General features: G+C 36.6%; 3 protein-coding genes across 12 annotated transcripts in view; 1 reads left to right on the forward strand and 2 right to left on the reverse strand.

Annotated features, from left to right (window-relative positions):
- Positions 1-16,810, reverse strand: part of LOC128864966 (uncharacterized) — a 34,278-nt gene extending 17,468 nt beyond the window's left edge. Inside the window, exons 1-2 of one of the 5 annotated variants that reach the window (XM_054104787.1) lie at positions 15,047-16,806; positions 14,246-14,991 (exon numbers count right to left, since the gene is read on the reverse strand). In XM_054104787.1, coding sequence (XP_053960762.1) covers positions 14,246-14,991; positions 15,047-16,076 — 1,776 coding nt within the window. In that variant the 5' untranslated portion in view covers positions 16,077-16,806. Of the gene's footprint in view, positions 1-13,569; positions 14,992-15,046 lie in introns of those variants that run through there. The other 4 variants (XM_054104788.1, XM_054104789.1, XM_054104786.1 and 1 more) reach the window with 4 other exon arrangements.
- Positions 1-24,645, reverse strand: part of LOC128864965 (uncharacterized) — a 331,205-nt gene that overhangs the window by 297,125 nt on the left and 9,435 nt on the right. The gene's annotated exons all lie outside the window — the stretch shown is intronic.
- LOC128864971 (uncharacterized) lies at positions 408-6,227 on the forward strand. Of its 3 annotated transcripts, XR_008454731.1 has the most exons (5): positions 408-611; positions 751-825; positions 886-1,076; positions 5,667-5,774; positions 5,938-6,227. XR_008454731.1 is itself a non-coding variant. In XM_054104797.1 (3 exons), the coding sequence occupies exons 1-3, from the start codon at positions 445-447 to the stop codon at positions 968-970; spliced, it is 315 nt and encodes a 104-aa protein (XP_053960772.1). In that variant the 5' UTR covers positions 408-444; the 3' UTR covers positions 971-2,911. The 3 variants fall into 3 exon arrangements, 2 of the variants coding, with proteins under 2 accessions (XP_053960772.1, XP_053960771.1); XM_054104797.1 differs by lacking the exons at positions 5,667-5,774; positions 5,938-6,227 and having other exon boundaries at positions 763-825; positions 886-2,911; XM_054104796.1 differs by lacking the exons at positions 5,667-5,774; positions 5,938-6,227 and having other exon boundaries at positions 409-611; positions 886-2,911.

A 24,645-nucleotide genomic window follows, 5' to 3' on the forward strand; every position in this document is an offset into this window, starting at 1 on the left:
ATACATTTTTTTTCAGCGAAGCAAATTTTCAACATACATTTTTCCAAGTAAACTGGACGAAAAACTAATTCGTGATATCGGCAAGTGATCAACATCGAAAGAGTGTAGAAATTCGTCCACAATGATTATTGTACAATAAGTTTCTATCGATTACTCTCTACCTCAATCAAATGCCAACCGACAAAAGTCATAAAATCGAATGGTGGCTAAATCAAATCCATCCATTCTCTTTTATTCAGCAACTGAAAATCTGAATAAATGTTTTTTTTATTTATTTGTTCGAATTAAAGGCAATTCACTGTATGCATAAATAGTGCATATATTTTCATGATAACAGTACGCTCCTCTTTATGGCTTGCTCTCTGCTGATAACAAGCGCACCAATATGCATCGAAAAAGCGATTATAAAATTGAAGCTTCACATTCAATAATTTGTGTATCAAGATGTCTAATGTGTCGTTCGGATTACAAAGTTTTGTGTTCATAATTTCTTTGGTCATTGTTCTATCTGCCGATGGTTTTACAATATACCTCGATGGTGGTGGGGAATTTAAAACCTTAGGAAAGGATCTGGCTGCGCTCAAAGATGACGTAAAAGAATTAAGGCAATCGTAAGTCACAAGGCAGAATCACTTCAAGCTTAAATTGAATTTTTTTCTTCTTCCTCTCCTTGCAATACGATAAAGAAGTAACTACACAAATACGTATAAATAAATTGCTCCTAATTACAATTATTCTTTGACTTTCCAGTTTAAATTTAAGATTAGATAGCATAGAGAAGAAAATTAACGGCCTAACTACTCTGATGAATAACTTGAGCAAAGAGTAAGATTTTTAGTTAATACTTAGAAATTTAGTTGATTCTCTTATTTGGTTTTATTTCAGCTTGCAAACAATGAAGGATAATGCAAGGGGTTCAGGAAAGGCTTGCACTGTGAAAATGGCAAACGAGCGGAATCTTAAATTATAAATTGAAATTAATAATTGTTTATACGAAAGTTATTAACTTCGGAAATTATTTATTTATATATAAAAGAAGATCTACGCTTTTTTTCAAAGAGCAAAACATAAAAAGTGTAAGTGCGGCTGGAATAATTTTTTTATGTGAACGATTATTGCATGCATTAATTCTTCTAATAGAGTGTTGCCAGTTATTTGTAATTCAAAAGAATTGATTATAAGCTTAATTGTGTATTCCACGTGAAAGAAGATATAAAAGAAAGAAATTAATATAAAAGATTTAATTAAATTACAAATTTTTTGCAATTGTTAAAATATGAACATGAGCTAAAAAGGAATATTTCTGAGTGATGTTGCCACCGAATTTTTAACGAAAACATATAATTTGATTCGAAAAATTATTTAGAATATTGAAATATGGGCCAAAAATATTGTTGAATGGTGTTGCCACTTAATTTTTAACGGAAATATAATTTGTTTATAAAATAGATTTCAAATAATGAAAAACGGGCAATAAAAAAAGTTGCGTTAGAGAACATTCAACCAAAAATAATTTTAGGTGATGTTGCCACTTAATTGTTTCAGGAAAAATATAAACTAATTGTAAAATTTATTTAAAATACTAAAATATGGGCAACAAATAAAAGTTGCTTGAGAGAACGTTAATTCAAAAATGTTTTTGAATAATGTTGCCACATAATTTTTAACAGAAAAATATAAATAAACTATGAAACTGATTTCAAATATTGGAATATGGGCAAGAAAGAAAAGTTGCTTGAAAAAACGTTAATTCAAAAATATTTTTGGGAGACGCTGCCACCTTATTTTTAACGGAAAAAGGTAAACTAATTGCAAAATAGATTTCAAATATTGAATTATAGGCAACAAACAAAAGTTGCTTGAGAGAAAAGTAATCCAGAAATATTTTTGAATGGTGTTGCCACGTAATTTTTAACAGAAAAATATAAATTAACTATGAAACTGATTTCAAATATTGGAATACGGCAAACAACAAAACATGCTTGAGAAAACGTTAATACAAAAATATTTTTGGGAGACGCTGCCACCCTATTTGTAACGGAAAAATATAAATTGGTTCTAAAATTGATTTGAAATATTGGAATATGGGCATCAAACAAAAGGTACTTCAGAGAACATTAATCTAAAAATATTTTCGAATGATGTGGCCACTTAATTTTAAAGGTGAAATATAAATTAATTGCTAAATTGATTTGAAATTATGGCAAATAAGCAACAACCCAAATGTGTTTGAAAGAGCAATAATTCAAAAATATTTTCGAGTGATGTTGCCACTTAGTTTTAACAGAAAAATATAATTTGATTATGAAATTGATTTGAAATAATGAAAAACGGAAAAATGTTGCGCCAGAGCACATTCATCCAAAAATAATTTTAGATGATATTGCCACTTAATTTGTACCGCAAAAATATAAATTAATTGTAAAATTTATTTCAAATACGAGGATATAGGCAACAAACAAAAGCTGCTTGAGAGAACGTTAATTCAAAAATGTTTTTGAATGGTGTTGCCACATAATTTTTAACAGAAAAATATAAACTAACTATAAAACTGATTTCAAATATTGGAATACGGTCAACAAATAAAAGTTGCTTGAGAAAACGTTAATTCAAAAATGTTTTTGAAGGGTGTTGCCACTTAATTTTTAACATAAAAATATAAATTAGCTATGAAACTGATTTCAAATATTGGAATACGGCAACAAACAAAAGTTGCTTGAGAGAAAATTAATCCAGAAATATTGTTAAATGGTGTTGCCACTTAATTTTTAACTGAAAAATATAATTTGATTATAAAATTGATTGCAAATAATGAGAACCGGACAATAAAAAAAATGTGTCAGAGAAGATTCATCCAAAATATTTTTGGGTGATGCTGCCACTTAATTTTTACCTCACAAATATAAATTAATTGCAAAATTTATTTCAATTACTAGGACATGGGCAACAAACAAAAGTTGCTTGAGAAAACGTTAATTCAAAAATGTTTTTGAAGGGTGTTGCCACTTCATTTTTAACAGAAAAATATAAACTAACTATGAAACTGATTTCAAATATTGGAATACGGGCAAACAACCAAACTTGCTTGAGAGAGCGTTAATTCAAAAATATTTTTGGGAAACGCTGCCACCTTATATGTAAAGGAAAAATATAAATTGATTCTTAAATTGATTTGAAATGCTGGAATATTGAGAAGGAACAAAAGTTTCTTGAGAGAACGTTAGTTAGTGCGTTGCTACCTAATTTTTAATGGAGAAATATAAATTAAATGCAAAATTGATTTCAAATAATGAATAATGGGAAATGAGAAACAATCAAAATGTGTTTGAGAGAGCAATAATTCAAAAAACTTTTCAAGTGATGTTGCCACTTAATTTTTAACGGACAAAATCAAATAGTTGCAGTATTGGTTTCAAAAATTGGAATAGGGACATCAAACAAAAGGAAATTAGGAGCGCATTAATTAAAGAAATGAAGAATTGATAATGGCCTTGACCCTTAGGCTTTAATGAAAAAATTATTTTTAATAAAAACAAGTATACATTAATTACAAGTTTGCCGTCAGATTTTCGAATGCATTAAACAAATCGTTAATTGGTGGATGCGAATTTTGTAGCTAATTACACAGTTGAATTAAATTGTAGGAACACTTTAATAAAAAAAAAATTACTCTTAACAGCGTTCAGAAATTACCACACGACTTGCCCAGAAAACAATTGCTTAGCTTAAGGAAAGTGGGAGGAGAAAGGATAACAGAAGTGCTACCGGCTTCAGGGTAAGCTCGTTTCTTTGTTTGACCTTGATAGCTCGTAAGTTTTATTAGTCTTGTGCACCTAACCACCTTTATAATTTTGCAGAGCCTTGTAAGCAAAAAGCGCAACTTCGTGCATACTTACAGGCGGAAAGGATTATTAAGCGGTGGTCCACTCTAATATTTTTCTGCTACCTTCGTTTGCACACGGCATAATCTGGCATAACTTTGCGTGACTTTTTCCCTACCCACTTTTCTCCCTTGTCTCTTTTTTCTCTTCTTAATATTTCGTAGAAAAGATTTTAAAGCGATTGAAGATAAGATAAATGAAAGGAACTGCCGGTGATTCTAAATACCAAATTCCACCATTGGAGAGTCTTTGTCTGTGAAACCCAGCAGTAAAATATTTTCTCCCAAATCTTTACAGAGTTCGCCAGAAGATGAGTTAAAATAATACTTATACGAAGACGCTTAGACCACGAAATGGATCAGTTGTGAGCCGCGGGGGCTGGGTTACATTTCCCTTTCCATATTGAACCATTCTGAGCTTTTGACAAAGCGTAAAATGTTGTTGATACCTAAAGTGTATAGATTATCTATATTCGTTAAGAAGTTGAATTTTAAAAATCGGTTCCTGCTTCTGGCTCGAGCCGGGCATGTGCAAAAATGGTGTTGAATTGTTTCCAACTCCTCCTCCTGCAGCTACGACAGTAATCATGCATGTAAATGCCTAATCTCTTTGCATGATTTTCTACTAAGGCTCTAATTTGAAGTCTACTCGGACGTAGATTTCGCCTTAGCCATGTTTGCCTGACAATTTCACAGGTATTGGCACTAATCCATTTTTGATTTAGAGAACTGATTAGTGCGTCCATAATAAGAAGCTTACAAGTTGCGAGGGGTACCACCATAAATTACTTATATTTGGCATACAGGTACCTTCCTTTGCAAGTTGTTCACCCCTATAGCTCCCTGGTATATATCTGTGGCCCAAAACCCAGCATAAGATAATACGATATTGTTGGGCCATCTCATTGAGAGATTGGGGACAATGTAAGACACTCCTTGATGTTATTTGGAATGCATCCAGGACCCGTAGCGCAGCTTGGCTGTCTGATAGAATGCAGATACCGGTTGATGATATTCTGTTTATCTTTAACCATTTTAAGGCTTCATGAATAGTGTTTATTTGCGCTTGAAAAACACTACAGTGAACCGGTAGTTTAAAGAATTCACTCATAGAAAGCTCCTCGCAATATAACCCTGATCCTACACCGGTCTGCATTTTAGATCCGTCCATGTAAATTTTAACGAGTGTGTTGGGAGATGCATCTTCTTCAAGCCATTCTAGTCTAGAAGTGATTTTCATTAAGAAATTCCTCTCGAAGCAGAGCTAGGGAGGGTGATAATTACAGTCACTGGGTATATCCGTATGGAAATCTAAGATGATTGAATGTCCATGTGTGATAGTCTTCTATTGGGAGCTCGCTCCGAGCCTTAAAGCGGAACAGACCGCTGAGTATTTGCAAAAGAGATCTAGGGGTGGCAGATGTAATATAATATGATATGACGCCACATATTGCTAATTCCGCTGATCTCTGCACTTTATTCAATAAATTACAATAGGGTTTTTCCTGCATAGCACACCACTAGATAGCATTTCCATATAGAAGAATGGGTCTGACGATAGCAGTATAAAGCCAATAAGCAACCTTAGGTTAAATTTGCCTGGTCTTACCTAAATCTCCTTTACAGGCATAAAAAGCTAGGCTCTCTTTCCTAACTCTTTATAAGATGTTTACTTCCAAGTCAATTTCCTATCTATGTTTAGTCCCAAGTACTTGGTTTGAAAATATATTAAAACCATTACGAATTAGCTAGCAATATTTTAACATTTTATTAAATTTTTTTTCAGTTCTCTCTCTAAGCCACAAGAAATGTTACCGAGCGCGCCGCCACAAATTTACCGTCCAAGCACTTGTTCCACACATAACCCATTTATCGGCCGGTTTCATAAATACGAGTAAGTAATCTAATTTTTTTTTTTTTTTTTTTGAAGAATATGCCTTCATTGAAAAGAATGAAATCATTCATATTAACTTTGCGTTAATTAAAAGTAGCTTCTTCTCAAATTTGGAGGCCTCGAAATTGACGTTAGAACGTTTTTTTCTTATAATTTTTTATAGTACCGAAGAATGTCGAACACGTTTGGTCTCTCTCTAATATACAAATATATTTAATGTATGTAAGTCTCCAGCAGATAAATCTTCTCAAGAACTTCGTATGCTCACTGGGTGTGCGTGGGTTTCACGTAATACTTTGCAGTTTCCGTTTTAGTTTATTATTCTAATTATAACCATTTGCAGCATAATTCAATTATTTATTGTATGTACTTGACGAATAATTCATTGCAATTAGAAGAATCAAAGATGCGCCAAAGTTTGTGTGACAGAAAATAAATAATTGGAATTTTACTCTCATTTGGTATTATTACTAGGAAAGCACACATGCGGGCATACATACACACCATATGTAATCTTATTGACTTTACATGGATTCAAGTAATCTGAAATGTTTTGAGAAACATTTCTGCATACACTTGAATAACGGAAATTCTATGTATAATCTTGGCTGCAGTAAAGAGTTCTTAACGTTTTCTCGTTTCACCACGACGATGAAGCTAATATACAGTGGTTACATTATTTATTCGCACACACACAATTTCCTAGCAAATACAGCTGGAACTTAGCATGATTTAAACAAAAACAAAAAAAAAACAATTTTATAACTTAATAAAGAATAAAATTTTTACTCAATATTTCAGAAAAATAACTTTTAATTTTTGTTTTCGGAATTCGAAATACTAAGGCAATAAGACCAATATCAGTCGTACATAAGCAAGTAAAGAATATTTCATTGACCTAAAACAATATAAAAAATCATTTTTAAATACTTTCTTGGTCCGCCTTTGGCTTTAATAACTGCTTCCAACCGTCGATGAATGCTTCTTACGAATACTTTGTTGTCATTAGCCACTCTGAGCTTGACCAAAGACAAAGTGAGGTTAAAATGGTGCCCAAAGAGTGGGCACACTTGGATGAAGAAATCAAGTGCATCCTTTGTGATACCATTGCGAAGGAAGGAAGGTGGAGGAAGACCGATAGGACGAAAGGAGAGAGTGGGAAGGGAGAAGCGGGTTGGGGGCGAAGGAGGGAGAGGTTGAGTATATGTGGAATGCGCACGAAGACTGCCTAGCAGTTGTGAGAACCGCTTTATGCTTCTGATGAAGTTCAGATTTTTAATATGTGGGCCTACTAAATCAGCACCCATAGGAAAGAAGTGAGAACTAAGATGCTATAATATATGACTTGTTCAAAAATTACGATGGCACCGTATTTGTCTCTCGCGATAAACCGAATGAATCTTTATTTATGCAAAACGGCATCTACTCGTACCAAACGCTACCATCAACGAGTCTTAAGGTCTAATTACAACGAAAGCTTAGTAAATAAGTCTTAAGGGCTAATTACGTAAGTATAAGGGCCTGTTTACGTACAAGCACATGCCTACAACTACTGTTTGCCTTACAACTCAGCCTTCCTGACACATAGAATCTCCTGATTCTATGAATTTTCGTTTGACACAAATAAAGTTTTTTTACTTCTCAGTATTTTTTTTTTTCATGACTTTGTTTAAAACCACACCAAGGCTTTAGATCTGTACTCGATCAAGTACCTTTATACGGAAGGTCGAGTCTTAAACCTAAATCTAAGTCTTAAACCCCCGCGAGCAGGGCAGCTAAGGAGAAAGTGTTGAGGTGATTCCACCTGATCATCCATACAGGTCTCGCAGCAAGCACTCGAGGTTATTCCACGTCTCACAGTATGCACACGTTGCGGATAGTGACCTGTGAGAACACCCACGAAATTCGAGAGCTGTGATTTTATCAACCACAGAGGATCTCTCGAACGTCTCCGATCCCCAGAATTTCGCGACCTTACACGTTTGTGTATTCGGCCAGCACTCGCTGAGTTGGCGCGAAGCCCATCTTTTCAGTTTGTCAAAGGAATCCCAATCCGTTCCTTTCATACGTAAATCACCTCACAGGTCACTTGTACGGCCAGCTCATCCGCCTCACAGTTTCCCGCAATGTCGTGTAGAGGCATTTTTATCTGCGGTGCCTTGAACCAAAACACAACTTGACCTAAATATCTCCTAGTGGATAAATTTGTAGAAAAGTTCAAGTTTTTAAGTATTTATTTTTACTTAACCTAAATGTGTCCCGAATATGAGCCGAATCAGAGCTCAGATATGCATTTTAGAATTTCGATTAGGATGACAGCGCCACCTGGAGGTAAATATTTTCAAATATGCACAAAACCCAAACTCATGCAATGTATGCGTTTGAACCCCAGCAACTTTTGTTAAATTGGAGCACAAATCCTTAGTTTTCACTAACCTGTTTTGTTTTTAAGGCTCCTTTCCTGTCTAGAATTTCGAAAAAATCGATTTTTTTTCACATTATGACAGTTTATACTTTCAAAAATACACTTGCAAATTTTTATACTGAAATTCGTTGTAGTTTAGACGTTACAGTCCTTTTGAAACCAGTGAAAATTGATGAAACGCTGAGTAATAGAGCTTTTGCAATGCAGAACAGTAAAATTCTCTGCCAAAATGAAAGTAAGAAAGCGAGATTATGAGACACTAGAGTTTTTTGAAGAAAATCTTGCTCTTCCAAGTGCACTGTTTGAACAGTGAACTGTTGGTAATCGGCAGGCAACAGGTCAAGTTGCTGCAGGAGGTGGCTTAAAAAGTGCCAACTCAACGAGTTCAAAAGCTTCTTTGTGCTGTTGGCGTTGTGAGCTTTAGCAGTATCGTGCAACATACGGACTCCCTTTGTCCGCATGCTCTTTATAGTATCATGAATTGCTTATTTTCTATTGTTAAAAACCTTTTTTTGGGATCTCAAGACCAACTGTTGGTTCCCGCACTAAGCCAGATCAGCATAATCGTGGGTTCCTGTTTCTTTTACTGGAGCATAGGGCCTCGACCTGAGCCAGATATTTGTTTAAAATTATGACTTTATAGTTGGCTACCAAAATTTTTTGAGCTAAAATTATGGTTTTGAATTTTATTGCGGAAAACGAAAAGGTGTGATGCCACTGATGAGACTCTCCTTCTGTTTGGCGCATACAGTGGACAACTCTAGTTGTATTTGCAGTAACAATGGAGTGCAGAAAAACTTTGCCTTTGGAGTGCAACTTGTGCATTCCAACTTTTCAGCTGTTTTTAGACTCATCTCGCAGGAAATTTCTAATATCTGAGGGCTACCGCTAATGTTTCGGGCTGGAAAAATCAAGAAGCTTCGCGAAAATATCGTAAGAAATTTACTCAAAGTCAAACGCCGGTCGTTTAGAATCACATTTTCTTTTCTTTTTTGCATAAATATGTCAGCCACAATTGATGGTCTTTCGTGTTAATAGCAATTAAAAATTTGTTACCAATAACAATTTTTGTTAACCAATAACAAATTTTTTTAGCCAATAACAAATTTTGTTAACCAATAACAAAGCCTATTTCACATTTGACGTAAGATTTAGTCGAAATTTTTCACAAAAGATGGGTTTTTGGGTTGAGAGTTTTCATTATAATGACTTTAAATTAGTCTCATTTGAAGGGAGGCAGTGAGGCTGCATCGTAGTGTTGCCAATTTGTCGCAAAAATGTGCCCGACGACCGTGAAAGTCTTCCCTACTTCATCATGATTCCCTTTACCTCCTATTAGAGCATAGAGCCTCATGGTTTGTGTTATAGATAAACTCGTGTTAATGCTACATGAATTTTGCAACTCCAAATCCAATGTGAAGGCTGCCAAAGCAGAGGGATTTCTCGATACACGATTACGGTTTAGAGACTTTCCAGTTCTGACTTTTTGATCCATGTTCAAATTAACTATTATCCTCGTTAATAGATTTCCCGCGACAGCTAGAAGCACAAAACGGAAGCTTAGTCCTTATCGTTCTAATCACTAAACTTCCTGGAAGTCTGTGGCCGTTGGCTCAATAGAAGCTCCTCCACTACCATGTCGACAAATTGAGCCTACCAACTTATCTAGGGACCAAAAATACACGAAAACACAGATTATTCCTAAAGTAAAGCAGCACATTTTTTGAAAAACGTTCATCTTGTTTTAACATTTTATTAGTAACCGGAAATAATTCATAAATTTAATTAATGCAGTGCCTTAGTAAATATTTCAGAGCTTCATAGCAAATAAATAGTACTCGAATAGTTGGAGTCGTTTTTGATTTGTTGCAGTTTGAAAATAAATTTTATGAATTTTTGTCATATTTTGGTTTATCGACACGCCCCTTTTTTAAGTTCTTGCAATTTATGTATATAAGAACCTTCCAGGAGCAGTTTGTTTCAGTTTACAAAAAATCCTCTGCAAATCGTGGCATGATGTGCCTAGTTATTAGCTTACATAGAGGTATAGAATTTTTTGAGACTTTTAAATACGTTTACATTTTTGGAAAAGTCAGTAAAGCTAATGCTACATAGATTCATAGGGCTTATAAAATATATATTTTTTCATAATGTTCTTTATTTGACTTCATTTCCACTCCAGTTATTTTAGTTAGGCTTGTATAAGTACTTAACAACTAACAATGAAATTCCTACTTTGCAACAACAAACGAGCACTGCGAATTGTAGTTTCTAAAATTCAGCATTCCAGCTCAAAATTTCGTAACACTCCTTTATAAGCCTGCAAACTCGCCAGTGAAGCATATTGTAGTTGTTGTTTGTGCTCTTGCAACCAATTTACAGCTACAGCTCTAAGTACCTATCTACCTGTCCATGCACGTGCATGTGTGTACTAACAAGCACTTTAGGTTGCTGCAAAGTGAACGTGCCACAACTAAAAACGAAAAGTTCTCTGAGTGGCACGCTTGTTGCCTTTGTGTTTTGTGTGTTGAGCTGAGTACTTGAGTTGGTGAAAAATCTGAAAATTATTCGCACTTGGAACAGGTAACAGAACCAGCTCACTTCGACTAACTTTTATTCGTGTGTGTGTTGGTTTTTTTGGGATATCTCTACATCCATGAGCAGCGTAATGATGCAACAGGATATAGTCCTTCAGTATAATTGGTTGTGTTCATTGTCACTTTGTGTGCATTGTCCAGGAATTGTGTCTGAAGTGTTTTCCGAGTGAACAAAAAAGAAAAAATTTTAGTTTTGGTTGAAAGATGAAACATTGGTCGTCACATTGAGAGCCATATTTGGATTTACAAAGAGTATGGGACCATTGTGATAGGAATAGAAGTAAAAACAAAAAGAACAGCAACGATAACTATTAGCAAGAATATTACTCAGTCGATTAGTTCGCACTGCTCAAGTATCCTCAAGAGAGCGTTAAAGAAGCAGATCGAATGGGAATGAGATGTGCCGAGGAGTAATTGTTCTTCATCTTCCCCAAAACTAAATCCCTAAGAAGTTCGGTGGTGTTGTGAACTCGTATCGGAAGGTGCTGCTTTACGGTCAATGGCATTGCTGTAAGCTGCTGCTTTGTTAGATTGACAAGTACCTCCGTATATGCGCCAGCCACTTCTTGGGCACAATTTTATTAGCTAAGTTGAAACTAAACTTTCACAGAAAAGGTTACATATACTCCAATAAGTTATTTGCAAAATACATCTTGCTTATGCAGCTGATCTGCTCTACACATCTCGGGAATATCACTGTTTCCTAACATTCATATTAGCTTTATCAGAAAAAGCGATTGAATAATGCTTTGAAGCAGTCAGAGTCGATGCCAACTAATTTCGATTGTCCCACCAATGAATCTAAAACCACCTGACTACTGAACTCTTCAAAAGATGTTGCTCTAACCAAGGCGAATCTATGATATTAAAGGGGGTGTTGGTAAATCAGCTGTGTTGTTTTGTTTTCTTTCGCCGTATACATGTGGCTGTCAGCTCACAATGAAACAAGGCGAATAATGATATTTGTTTTCTAGTTTCTCAATACTTTGATTTGACAATCAAACGTACAGAACAGTATTGTTGGTCTAGTGCTACCACCTTTACTGAATGCGCCTTGGCTCTAACAGATATCGACCGAGTTACTAGAGCTTCATTATAACTATCGATGACTTCTTTGATGTCCATTCTATCCGGGTGAAGTACACTAAAGTGTGTGAGAAGTCTCAATTCCTGGCTTATAAAATGATCTTAGCCGACGATACGACATCCATTTCATTCACTAAGGCTGCTGCTGTTCTTCACAGCAATTCTAACAGCAGATGGTATTCATGAAAGATGTATTCGACGGCGACACAAGCTCACAGTGTTCCATTTCTTCCCTGATAGCTCCTGAAAGACTTTCCCTTATTATTCTCGTGTCAGCCATCAAGGAGCTAACAGCATAGACTTACTCTTGCCGGCCACAATGAATTTTTATATCATTAACGGCTAACTCCACTTGAAAAATCTTGCAGAGATCTGGAGGCCTTACTTTAAAACACATCCAACGAACCTCGAACCAAGTTAGTTATGCTCCTAGTCAAATTCTTAAACTTAATTTAGGTCTGAGCTACAGCGCAAGACCAACTACAGTCCAAGAGTCGAATGGTTTCTCTTACTTATACTTGACCCGGAATAGAGCCCATCACAGAGTGCACTTGAGTGATTTTGTTGGGGACCTTCACCTGACGAAAAGTGTATAAGACATTGTTGTTGTTGTTGAAGTGGTTAAGTATTTCTATTGAAATAACCTTAATAAGGGACTGGCGCGTTTTACATTTTGCTGTGAGTAACCAAATTCGAGGCTCATAAGTCGAAAAGACTAGATCTTGTGTGAGTGGAACCAGAAGTTTCATGTCTATATTGTGTGGGCATCATAGTTCCGAGTTCAAACAGCTCGCGGTTACGGGGTTCGGCCTCAATATGTAACGGAACGAAAGTATGCGAGAAATAACTTTCTTACAGAACCTCGAAAGTTTTTAGTGGAATAAATGAAGAATGTAAATGAAACTTTTGAGCAAAAAGCTCTTGAGCTATAAATTCCTTTTGTTCCGTGGGGCTGAAGGTAGGTTGATTAGATTTGGGTGAGCTATGTACAAATTTCAAGAAGAGAAGAGCCAAAGGCTTCGAAATTGCCCCAGCGCCATCTACATGACAAATATATCAGCTGCACTGTTTGCTTCCTTAAATAAGTAAAGAAAAAAAGGTAAAAGTTAAAAAAAGTTCAAGATCCGCGCATGTCTGCAGGAATTGACGTCGAGAGGTCAGACAGTCAGACTCAAACAGTCAAAAAAGATGTGAAACACAATAGTAGGGACTTATCGGAATTCAAAATAAAAGCAGTACGAACCCGATAAAGTAGTTGAAGTACAATGAAGTAGTGCTAAACTCTAAATTAGGCAGACAGTTCACTATGCTTGGAGCCACTGGAGGAAGGGATAGTAAAATCAGAATAGTTATATTTAAAATTAACTCGGGCTCGCCTCAGTACTTCAGCTCTTTGGTGAGCGCGTACTAGTTCGGTGGCTCGATGAACTGCCAGAAAGGTCAGAAGAATGGTTCCTTGAAAGTTTGAGGACTCCTTGTAATACTTGAAAGTAGGAAATTCAGAAGTAGTTTAGAAAATCTTAAGTGCATTTTTCGTATAGATGAGGAAATTCCACCTGAGTTTGTTATCCCAACTCGGACAACTTTAAAGATCTCTGGTAGATACCCAAAAGAGAATTCTTGCATTTCAGCTACGCCAAAGATATCCAAATAACTCCAAAATTAATTAAAAGTACTTAAGGGGAAATATTTTTTTTCACAATAGATTTATTTAGAACTTTCTAAGGCATCATCCTTTTATAATTCAACTAAGCTGAAGGCTATCGGTATTTTGTTAGAAACCTTTGTATGTGCATGTGTGTAAGCGTATGTGCGTAAATTTGTGGACTTAATAAACAAAATGAGTGATAATAAAACAATTTACATAGAAAAATGCAAATTTTACAAACGAAATGTACAGTACAGGAAGTTTACGTTACATACATATTTACATGCCAACAAATACACGAACGCTTATCCAAAAATACACACATACACATACATACAAAGCACGTACACTGTTCGAACTCGAATAAGAAAATGTTTACATATAATCCACACCCAGCATTCGAAAGCTCAGCAGTGAGCTTTTACATCACAAGCGCACACATGGCTAAAGCTTTCATACCGCCGAAAGCTCTGCTCTCTCTCTCTCTCTTACGCACACGATTTTTTATGCTATCACCTCACACACCATACAAAGAGATATCATTCTGAATACTCTGCAACGTTTTTGAATGGCTTGCGATGTTTGGCGGTGCTGCTGGCACTTGAAGTAGATGTGGATTTATGCTCAAAGTACGATAGAAAAAAGCCGTTAAGAATGAAGCGCTCACAACAAATGCAATAAAGAAACCCAAACAGAAAAGACAATCCTTATTAACCTGTAGGCAAAGGCAGACAGCAGCACAGAAATCGGTGATGACATTCCAGAGACGTGAACATAAGGGCGGACGACGCAGTAAACTGGACGAGGGCGAGGAGTTGGCTTCGATGTGTATGGTGTGGTAGGTGCGCTCACAAGGCGTGTCCGTGCACGTTGTGTTGCCTGTGGCACCAGTGACCAGTGAGGTGATATGAGGCGCATTGGAATCCTGCGTTAAATCAATAATAGTTGGTGGCTCACGTATCTTCACCAATGACGACTGATCGGATGTGCCAAGAATTTTATTCTTCGGTTGAATGATAGTAATGCCACTGGTTTCGGTGTGATCAGTGAACGAATTGGTGCCCACATATAAAGACGAGCTGGTAGGTGCATCAGTTGTGGAGTCGATTATGAGCGCATTGACAATGTCATCATCCCGTTGTGCGTAATCTTTGGTCACTGTGTGTAAATTACTGAACGACGTACTAACTGAGGGTGTCATTTTCAAAGCAAAGAAATCAGAAGAGGTCTGACAGCCAATCGTAGTTAGGCTATGCACTTCATGTGGACGCATTGCGAAAGCACGCGGCTTAGCACTGTACGACACCGTCAGCGGCTTTTCATCGAGCAACTCTAAGCCACTTATTGTGGTGGCTATGTCACGACACATTGGATCTAGAGCAGCTTCCGCCCGTTGCGATTGCGCGCTGCTTCTGGACGTATTGTGAGGCTCGTTCTTTAGGCTCTTTGTCGCCGCTGCGGCTGAAAGTTTCAAAGCATTTCAGTTTATTACTCGCACATTTTACTTGTCGCTTACCTTTTGCTGCCGGTAATGTGGACTCATTCCTACAATCGCCATACAACTCCAAGTTAAATTCACTGTGCATACTACTGCCGGAAGCAGCATCTGCATGCTCACTCACATTCGGCTCAGTGTTGGGCAAGCGCTTGAAGCTCAGCGGCCTGCGCATTGTAGGCGATGTCTTCTTAGTATTTTCCCCTGACGACTGTATGGTGGGCATTTCGAGACTCTCTAGATTTTTGGTGAAACTATCGAACATTTCCATGATCTGCTTAAAACGCTCGGCGATCTCTTTGTTTTCACGCTCCACCTGTTGAAAATTGGCTGGTTCATTAAGTTGTACAGGAGTGGAAGCCAAATTTTCCGCCACAATACGTTCCACTTCATCGTGCGCCATGCGCTCGATTTCGTCGAATGAACCTGTGTCTTCGCTGAGTTTGCTGGTATAGCTTATATCCGTTGCATCTTTAACAGACTCCAATGATAGCGATTCCCAAGGGAGCTCTATGATTTGTGCCGCCCTAGGCTGAGGCGACGCCATGTGACGTGGTGATGTGTCCACAAGGCTCTCGCCATTTTCCATCAGGCTTTCAATCTGTTTCACATACTCCCTGACATTCTCCACCACTTGGCTGGTGGATGGTGTAGGTATGTCAACGTCTTCCATGATTTTCTCGAAGCTGACATGTTTAAGCAAACTTGCTGCGTTCGCAACGCTTCCCTGCGACTCGGTGGTGGTGGCTGTTGTGTGTGTGCCCTCAAGCGTCAACAAAGGCATTGGAAATGGCTTGAACACTTTATCGCTGTATGCTGCAAGCAAACTGACACCCTCTTCAGGTGTTGTATCCTCTTCATTTTCAGCTTCGCCGTCATCATTGAGTTCTTCGGTGAGCTTGTTGAGCAATGCATCTGAACAATTCGTCGCGAGGGAGGTCCCGATAGTGATCGAATCTGGCGGCCTTTTAACTGGTTCTGCGTCCTCGTCATCATCCTTTGTTCCATCCTGGGTTTCTGCTGCCTGCTGATTATCTGCATTAATATCCATATTTTATATCAATCAAAAAATTTTCGACAAACTCCAAATTTTCTTTTATGTAAATCCAATTTTATTTATTTATTTTATTTTTTGTAGTATTTCAAACTTTTCACCAATATTTTTGTCACACATTTTTCTTTGTCAGTCGATGAGTCAGTAGAATGCTTAACTATGGTTTAATAAATAAATGAAGGCCTGCTTCTTAGAGGCATCACCATCTATCAGACCAGTGATGAAAATAGATTTTAATGATTCTTAAGCCTCTAGTTTTACACGATTTGCGTCTAATTAAGAGTCTTTTTATCAGACGGGTGAAAGTAACCTTCGACAAAAAGCGAACGTTTAATGTGCAAAGTATTTGGTAGGGGATATCAGACCTTTACAGTCAAACTGCATGGATCGCGGGATCCTAAAGTGTAATAGTTGGTTTTCCCTATCTCAAACCAAGTTTAACTAACCCGCGTCAGGTCGCTTTAGGCAATCCTCTAAGTATGCCTTCCACTAGAAAGAAAACTAACTGCCTTTTTGAACCGAATTTGATTAGTCAAGTTGGCCGTTAAAGGCGGAGTAGATTAAGCGCTTTTAACAGATGCAGAATTTTATACCACAGAACGACTCGCGTATTAGTGGAATAGAATCCACGATTTTTAAAATTATTAATACGAAAGATAAAAATAACACTCATGAGCTGCCAAAGACTCTAGGAAATGGAGGCAGTTAGGTTCGTAAGCAGATAAAACCTAGAAACAATCAAGAAACCTTATCTTTTAACTCGGAGTTTGTAGCGGGCCAAGCACAATAATTTCATGTTCCTTTGTTGTAAAGGGTTTCCCAATAAGAGGTGTTATTTTGATATTCAAAGAAAAATGGTATTATTTTATATAAATTATCGGATGTTTATTTCATTATAAAGAGGAAGGTCTGCCGTTAATAGTGGAAAATAATATCAGGCAAATGACCACAACGACCACGCTTACATCACAACATCCTTTCCTTGAAATTTTCCATAACCAAATTGGAAAGTGGCTGCCCTATGTCCTCGATAGCCTCACGAATTCCTTCTTTGAGGTATTGAATCGACCCTGGGCTGTTGGCGTAGACCTTCTCTTTCATGTGGCCCCACATAAAAAAGACACAAGGTGTTAAATCACAAGATCTCGGTGGCCAATTGTGATCACCTCTTCGAGAGATAACGCGGTCCGGAAATTTTCCCGTAAAAGATCAATGGTTTCGTTGCTTGTGCGGCACGTAGCGCTGTCTTGTTGAAAATAAACGTTGTCCAGATCAATACCATCCAATTCCGGTCATAAGGCGATAGCGCCGGTTAACACCTGTTAAAGGAAAACCCTTTATTTTTATGATCTAATAATAATCAAAACATCTATCAATATCAAAACTCCAGCCCTGCATTTTTATAATAGTGAAAATCACGAATGAGCGACGTTTAAGAAAATTCGCTCCATTTTCTGCCTCTTCACAGAAAGTTGGAATCTTGAATGACATAAATTACAAAAACGAAAAAATATATTTTTGGCCATAAAAATACTAAAGATATTCTTATGCCGTGGATTTAAGGAAAATTATGACACGTGAAAAAATTACAAAAACAAAAAAAAACATTTTATGTCAAATAAGTATCACCCTAATGTGAGTATATAATTAAATATGCACAAAAACACTAAACATATTCTTATGCCGTGGTTTTGAGAAAAGTATGACACGAGACAAAAACTACAAAAACAACAAAAAATCATTTTATGTCAAATAAGTATCACCCTAATGTGAATATGTAATTAAATATGCATAAAAACACTAAACACATTCTTATGCCTTGGGTCGAGGGACATGTGACAAAAATTACAAAAACAAAAAAACATTTTGTGTTAACTAAGTATCACCCTAATGTGAGTATATACTTCAATATGCATAAAAACACTAAACACATTCTTATCCCTTAGGTTGGAGGAAAAGTATGACAAATGACACAAATTACAAAAACAAATAATGCTTTAGGTGAAACAAGATCACCCTAATGTGGGTATATAATTAAGTATGCTTAAAAATACTAAGGATGTTCTTATGCTTTGGGTTTGAGGAAAAATATGACACGTGACAAAACTTACAAATACAAAAAAAATCATTTTATGTCAACTAAGTATCACCTAATGTGAGTATAAAATTAAATATGCATAAAAACACTAAAAATATTCCTATCCCGTGGGTTTGCGGAAAAATATGACACGTGACAAAAATTACAAAAACAAAAAAAAAACTAATTTTATGTGAAATAAGTATCACCCTAATGTGAGTATATAATTAAATATGCACAAAAACACTAAACACATTCTTATGCTTTGAGCTGGAGAAAAAATATGACACGTGACAAAAATTACAAAACCAAAGCAAAACATTTTAGGTCAACTAAGTATCACCCTAATGCGAGTATGCATGCATGTGTCTGAATACTATTCGTTCGCATGCACCAAATTTCACATCACTTTTGCATCAGCACATCGCACACAAATGCACGCATTTCCATTTTCGGTTGCATAAATGCTCGCACACCGTAAGTGGCAGATTTGCACGAGAAAAATCACACGAAAATGTACGAGTAATAAGAAAAATGCTGAAACAATAAACTCAACTATGTGCTCACAGGCGGCACAGCTGCCTAGCATGTGTGTGTGGATGTGTGAGTTTGCACTTTTCATACGTGCATATGTCGGTATGTATGTGCATATGAATGTGCATAGGTAAGTGTCTTCGCGCTATGTGCCATCGCTACTGTTACACTGTTGCATGCAACATATTACTGCAACACAAATGCCTACGCTGTGAATGATTTGCGGCATTGCATGACATGTTGTTTGAGTTAGCATATGTGAGCGTGTGTGTGTGTGTTTGCAATTTTGGAACAGATTTTTTTCTCCATATTTCTCCTTCTTTTTGTGGAAAATTTTTGCTTCGCTAACGCTGAAGTGTGAAGAATTAGCAACTTAGTGAGGCACCCATTGCTAAGCATTAATTATGATTGCCTAACAATTGACTATGCAATGAGTGGCACAAAAATTCAACCGAGGTTGGGTTATTAGATTTGTGTGGCTGTGGTTTGGATACAATGTAAGCGACTATGCTAATGACCTGAATGTGGCGCTTGGCGATAATAAAGAAAAAAAATATATTGATTATTATTGAAACATTTCCGAGTTCGGTATTTATGTAATAGGCCGCATTGTGTAGTGATTAATGTGTACTTCCGCTAGTTTGTTGTTATTGGTTTTCAATCTAAGAACATTCGCAGAAGAAACTATTTTTCTTTACGATATATTCGCTTTTAAATCGAATACGTTTCTCAAATTGTTCATGAAGTTGATCTCTACTTAAGTAACTCTGTTCGAAAAAAGAGGCATTGGCTTGTAACAAACTTTTTTTAAATTTTTTTGTAATTTAAAACAATAAAACTCAATGACAGATGGTAGCCCTACACACCGCACCAGTGAATATATTTTAGTTTCTTGTCTGGTTGATTTTTGTTTCAAGCAATCCGCCTTTACTTTGCTCGAAGATGGCACGGCAAGCGAAGCAGTCGTGGCATTAGGATGAAATCGAAAAAAATTAAATTAAATTTTAAAATAAAATATAGTACATAAATAAATTATATGTTGGTTAATAGCAATACGTATATTAGATTGAAAAAATCTAGTAAAATGTTTTTTTTTTTTTTTTTTTTGAGAATTCGTTCGCCTCATAAGCATTGTACGTATGGACAACGAAAACTTATTAAGACAGAGAAACTTGCAAACTTATCCAGGATTTTCCCGGCTGTTAAGTGAAAAGGTTTGCTAGCACTAAGAAATGGATGCCACAAAGCGAAACAAAGGTTAGATTAGGTTAGGTTGCGGGTCTGCCATCCGACACACTCAGGCCCGAATCGTCCCAATGTGATATCACTGCAGCTCGTACTTCACACTCCTGAGTCCAACCTGTAGATTTAAGAAATTTTGTTAATCTCTGCAACCCTATTTCTGAGACCTCTTTAATGCTGTAAAGAAAGACGAATCCGTGCATGGAAGGCCTTTTTCTGTATAGAGCAATGCATGTACACAGGAGCTGTTCTACAGTTTCCGCTTCTTCAATATCTTCAGAGCTTCGACAAAAGTCATTATGTGGTACCCACAGTCTATGCCTTCCAATTAGACAATGACCTGTTGGTACCCCTATCCTGTTTTTCATTTCATTTTCTAAGATTCAGTAGTGACTCTGTACGGCCGCCGCCCCATTCTGGCCAAGTTTGGCTGCTTATTTGGCAAAAGGGCCTTTAACGGGCAGAAGCAACATTGATAGAGTGTCTATTAGTAATTTGTACGTAGTTAAGGGAATCGGTATTAGTACATTACCTCAGTAAATATTTAGTGTTGTACCTTTCTTTGCAAGCTCATCTGCTTTGCAATTATCTACTATATTCCTATGGCCTGTCACCCAGATCAGGTTTATTTTAAAAATATTGCGATATTTTGCATACTAATTTGCATACAACTATCATTTTTGCCCAGTGTTTTACTGACTCTAACGATTTAAGAGTTGCCTGACTGTACGAGCAGATATGTACCCTTCCTCGTAGTTAGAGAAATGTAAACAATAAGCCCTCTCTTTTGGCAATAACTTTTGCCTGAAAGACACTCCAGTGAGTAGGCAAGCGCAAGGATGCACTGACGCTTAACTTTTCAAAGTAAACTCCTCCACCCTTTCATCAAGCTTAGATTTCTCAGTAAATATACTGACTCTATGTTCATCATCTTCCGTACCACTGCCCCAGTGCACTTTCGAAGCGACTATAGTGGTAAAAGGTTTACTAAAATGAAGCTCTACACTGTTACAAAAATCTGTTGTCACCGGAGTAGTGAAAACAAAAGGATGCAAAGCTGCCATGAGCTTAGAACAGTACAAGCCTTGGTGTATCAAAAAACCCTTTTATGCCTCCAAAAAAATTAGAGTTAGGCTAAATCTTAATGTGACCTCTAATGCAATCAGGACAAACTAAATCCAAGACATTCACAGACCAGAATAAAATTTGTTGGAGAGCGACTGCATTGATCAGTTCAAAAATGATGGAATATGGGAGCATCTTATGGTCCAATGAAACCATTTTTTTTATTTGTTTCTAAAAGAAGTAGAGAATAATGCTGCTTTAACCCGAAATGTGGCCCCAGGACCCTAAAGAACGCAGGTGTCATAATCAACATACTAGTCAGGGGGTGCTTCTTCTCCAGTACATTGGTTGAAAGAAATCATTGATGCGAAGTTGTACCTGTATAGTTGAACCATATATGGAATGGAGGAAGCCTTTGAAGTGGGTGTACATGTATGGAAGACTTTGGGTCCCTGTCACACACCTGTCGGTTAGCACGAAGTTGGTGCGTTTCAAAAGGGGTAGAGGTCTTGCGCTGACCAGCTGAGTCACCGACCCCATTTCAATTGAAAATCTGTAGGCAGATGTCAAACAAACTGTAGGCAAAGATGGTCAAACAAATATAAGATAATATGAGCACTGAAAGGTGGCTGTGGGAAAAGCGTGGAAGGTCACTAATATCGAGAGGTGTACTATAGGCACTTAAGAGCACTGGAAGACTGCGAGAAAAGCGTGGAAGGTCACTAGCATCGAGAGGTATATGCTTTTAATGGAGTCTACAGTTTGTAAGTGCACAGCAGTACTCGCTATTAAGGGTCATCCGACGAAATACTAATGAGTTAAGCTTTATGTTTTTTGTTAAGTAATGAATGAGTTGTTTATTTTTGTTGTAGAACGTCGAATATTTCTTCCACACATAATTATTTTTATAAAAAATGTAGCACTATATTATTCGTTGATTTCTGTTCTCTGAAAGTATTCGATGTGGTACCAGCTGGTGCCAGAAGAGAACGAGGAAGGCCTCCTTTGCATTGGAAGGATCAGATGGAGAAGAATTTGACTTCACTTCGACGCGTTAAAGTTATTCAGGCTTATTATGAAAACGGGCGTTGAAATCAAAAGGCATATCGCGCACTTCGTGATTCAGTGATGAGACACATTATCACCTCAGTGGATTCGTCAATAAGCAGAATTGCCGCATTTGGGCGAATGATAATCCAAAAGTGTTTGCCGAAAAACCAATGCACCCACAAATAGTGACTGTTTGGTGCGGTTTATGGACCGGCGGCATCATTGGGCCGTATTTTTTCCAAAATGAAGCCGGTCAGGCAGTTACTGTCAGACAGAATAGTGTTCGCTATCGTGGGATGATAACGAACTTTTCATGGCCCGAATTGGAAGATATGGATGTGTACGATATGTGGTTTCAACAGGACGGTGCCACTTGTCACACAGCTAATGAAACAATGGCTCTTTTGCGCGAAAAATTTGATGGCCGAATAATCTCACGTCGCGGCGATGCCAATTGGCCGCCAAGATCATGTGATTTGACACCGTTGGACTTCTTTCTTTGGGGTTATTTGTTATTTGAAAGAAAAGTTGTACGTCGATAAGCCAGCAACAATTCAAGAGCTAAAGGATAAGATAATTCGGCACATTAATGGCATAGAACCTCAATTATGCCTTAGCGTCAATGAAAATTTGGACCATCGGATGGAGGTGTGCCGCCGAGGCCGCGGCGACCATTTGGCCAATATTTTGTTCCATACGTAATTGAACCGTACCAATATTATCATAATAGAGAGAAATAATAATAATTTCCTAAAAGAATTGAATTCTATTCAGAATCAACACCGGCCCTTGAAACTTAACCACCCTTTTTAAAAACATGCTTTTATTTTTTGAAAGAGCATCAATCTAAAACTATTATCCCGGTTGTAAGATTTTTCACATCTTTGGGCGTAGATAGTTTATAAAGATGTTGCCACCTATTTGAATATAAACAAATTTAACTTACTAAAAAATATTGCAGCCTTGCAGGGTTGCAGGAAAAAATTTTCTAGGAAATGTGTATTCCAAAAATAAATTTGCATGATGGCGTTGCCACCTAAATGCTAATGCGAACATAGCAACATATCATTAATTTCAACTCAATCTTAAGATAAAGGTATTAAATTGAAACTAATCAAAGAAGCTTTAATAAAAAACTATATTTATGTGGAGTTGGCGTATGATTTTGGTTGCAAAAATAGCAACTTATTAAAATTTTCTTATTACATATTCTGAAAAATTCGTTATAACTATTGAGTATAGATTTTTAAGAAAAGAGAGGAGATATATTTTAATATCTGAAATAAAATAATTAATCTTTTTTTTGCTCTTAAAAAACTCTATCACTGCCATTCAACGCTCGTCACAAACTTCCATCTAATAGCACATCAAAAATCCCATTTTATATGCAATCACATGCCTTCACTTGCATGCACATTCACACATACATATAAACCACACATCTGCACACATTCGAACAATTTCATTTAACGCACCTCCAACAAACACCCGAACACACAAACATTTATCCATTCACTCACTCGTTCGCTCGCGTGTCACGAAATGCTCATAAAATTGTAAATCCACAATTGACAAATTAAATACTGCAACTAATTTGCTGTTAGCCAAAAATTCATTCCATTTGTATCGTTTCACTGCGGTGTTGTTTACCAAATTCGGTAAATTCGAGCGTTGCTACAACATTATTTCAAATGATTTTATGAGCGAAGTGGCGGCGACTAATGGAAGAATCTAAAGTGGTCCCAAAAAAACAAAAACACAGATTTAACTGATTTAGCTGTATGCACTGACGTACTGCTCCAAATAGGGCAGCGAATGGGAGTTGATATTTTGTCATTTGCGGCTAATTGCTGGTATTTGTATTAAAATTTTTCAGTTAGTTAAGATTGAATCAAGTTTGGAAATATTTATTGCCTTAATTGGGTAACAAATTGTTTAGCTGTTAAATGCGAAATAGTGTTCATAAAAAAATATATATTGTATATACACACCTATACAAGTATATAAATATATATTCAAGTTCTTTGTAGTTTCAATAAAATAGAGATGGTATTTTTTGATTATTATTTTTTAATGAAATTCTAGTTTTCAAATATGAGTTTGGATATGTGAAAATAAGCATATCGAATTATCAATACAAAGCTGTGATACTCCTCTTACGAGTACTACCATCTACCAGCAGCATTTTTTAAGGTCACGAATATTTCTGTAGTAGATTTGGGAAATTCTAGTCTTGTTTTCTAAGGCAGTATTATAGCCTTTTTTTTAATTTTATACCACAAATTGCCTCAAAAATATAATTCTTGGGTTGTAAATAAAATTGAATAGAAACACACGCACACTTCCACTCAAAGTTTCCTATTTTTGCTTATTTTACCAGTCTAAGGCAGGGATGCTTTAAAATTAGGATTGACTTTATGTGGTTAGGGGTGGTCAGAATTTTCTAAAAATTGGATTTTTTTGCATTTTCTTAAAGTATAACATCTTGTGAAAATTTTAAGTGAATCCGACAAATACTTTTCGAATTAGTCAAAAACTAACAAAGGACGCTTGGGCAAATCGGCAATCGATAGCTAAACTTTAAATGCGTTTTTCTCA

The sequence above is a fragment of the Anastrepha ludens genome, chromosome 5 (genome assembly GCF_028408465.1).
Source record: "Anastrepha ludens isolate Willacy chromosome 5, idAnaLude1.1, whole genome shotgun sequence".
NCBI classification, from domain to species: domain Eukaryota; kingdom Metazoa; phylum Arthropoda; class Insecta; order Diptera; family Tephritidae; genus Anastrepha; species Anastrepha ludens.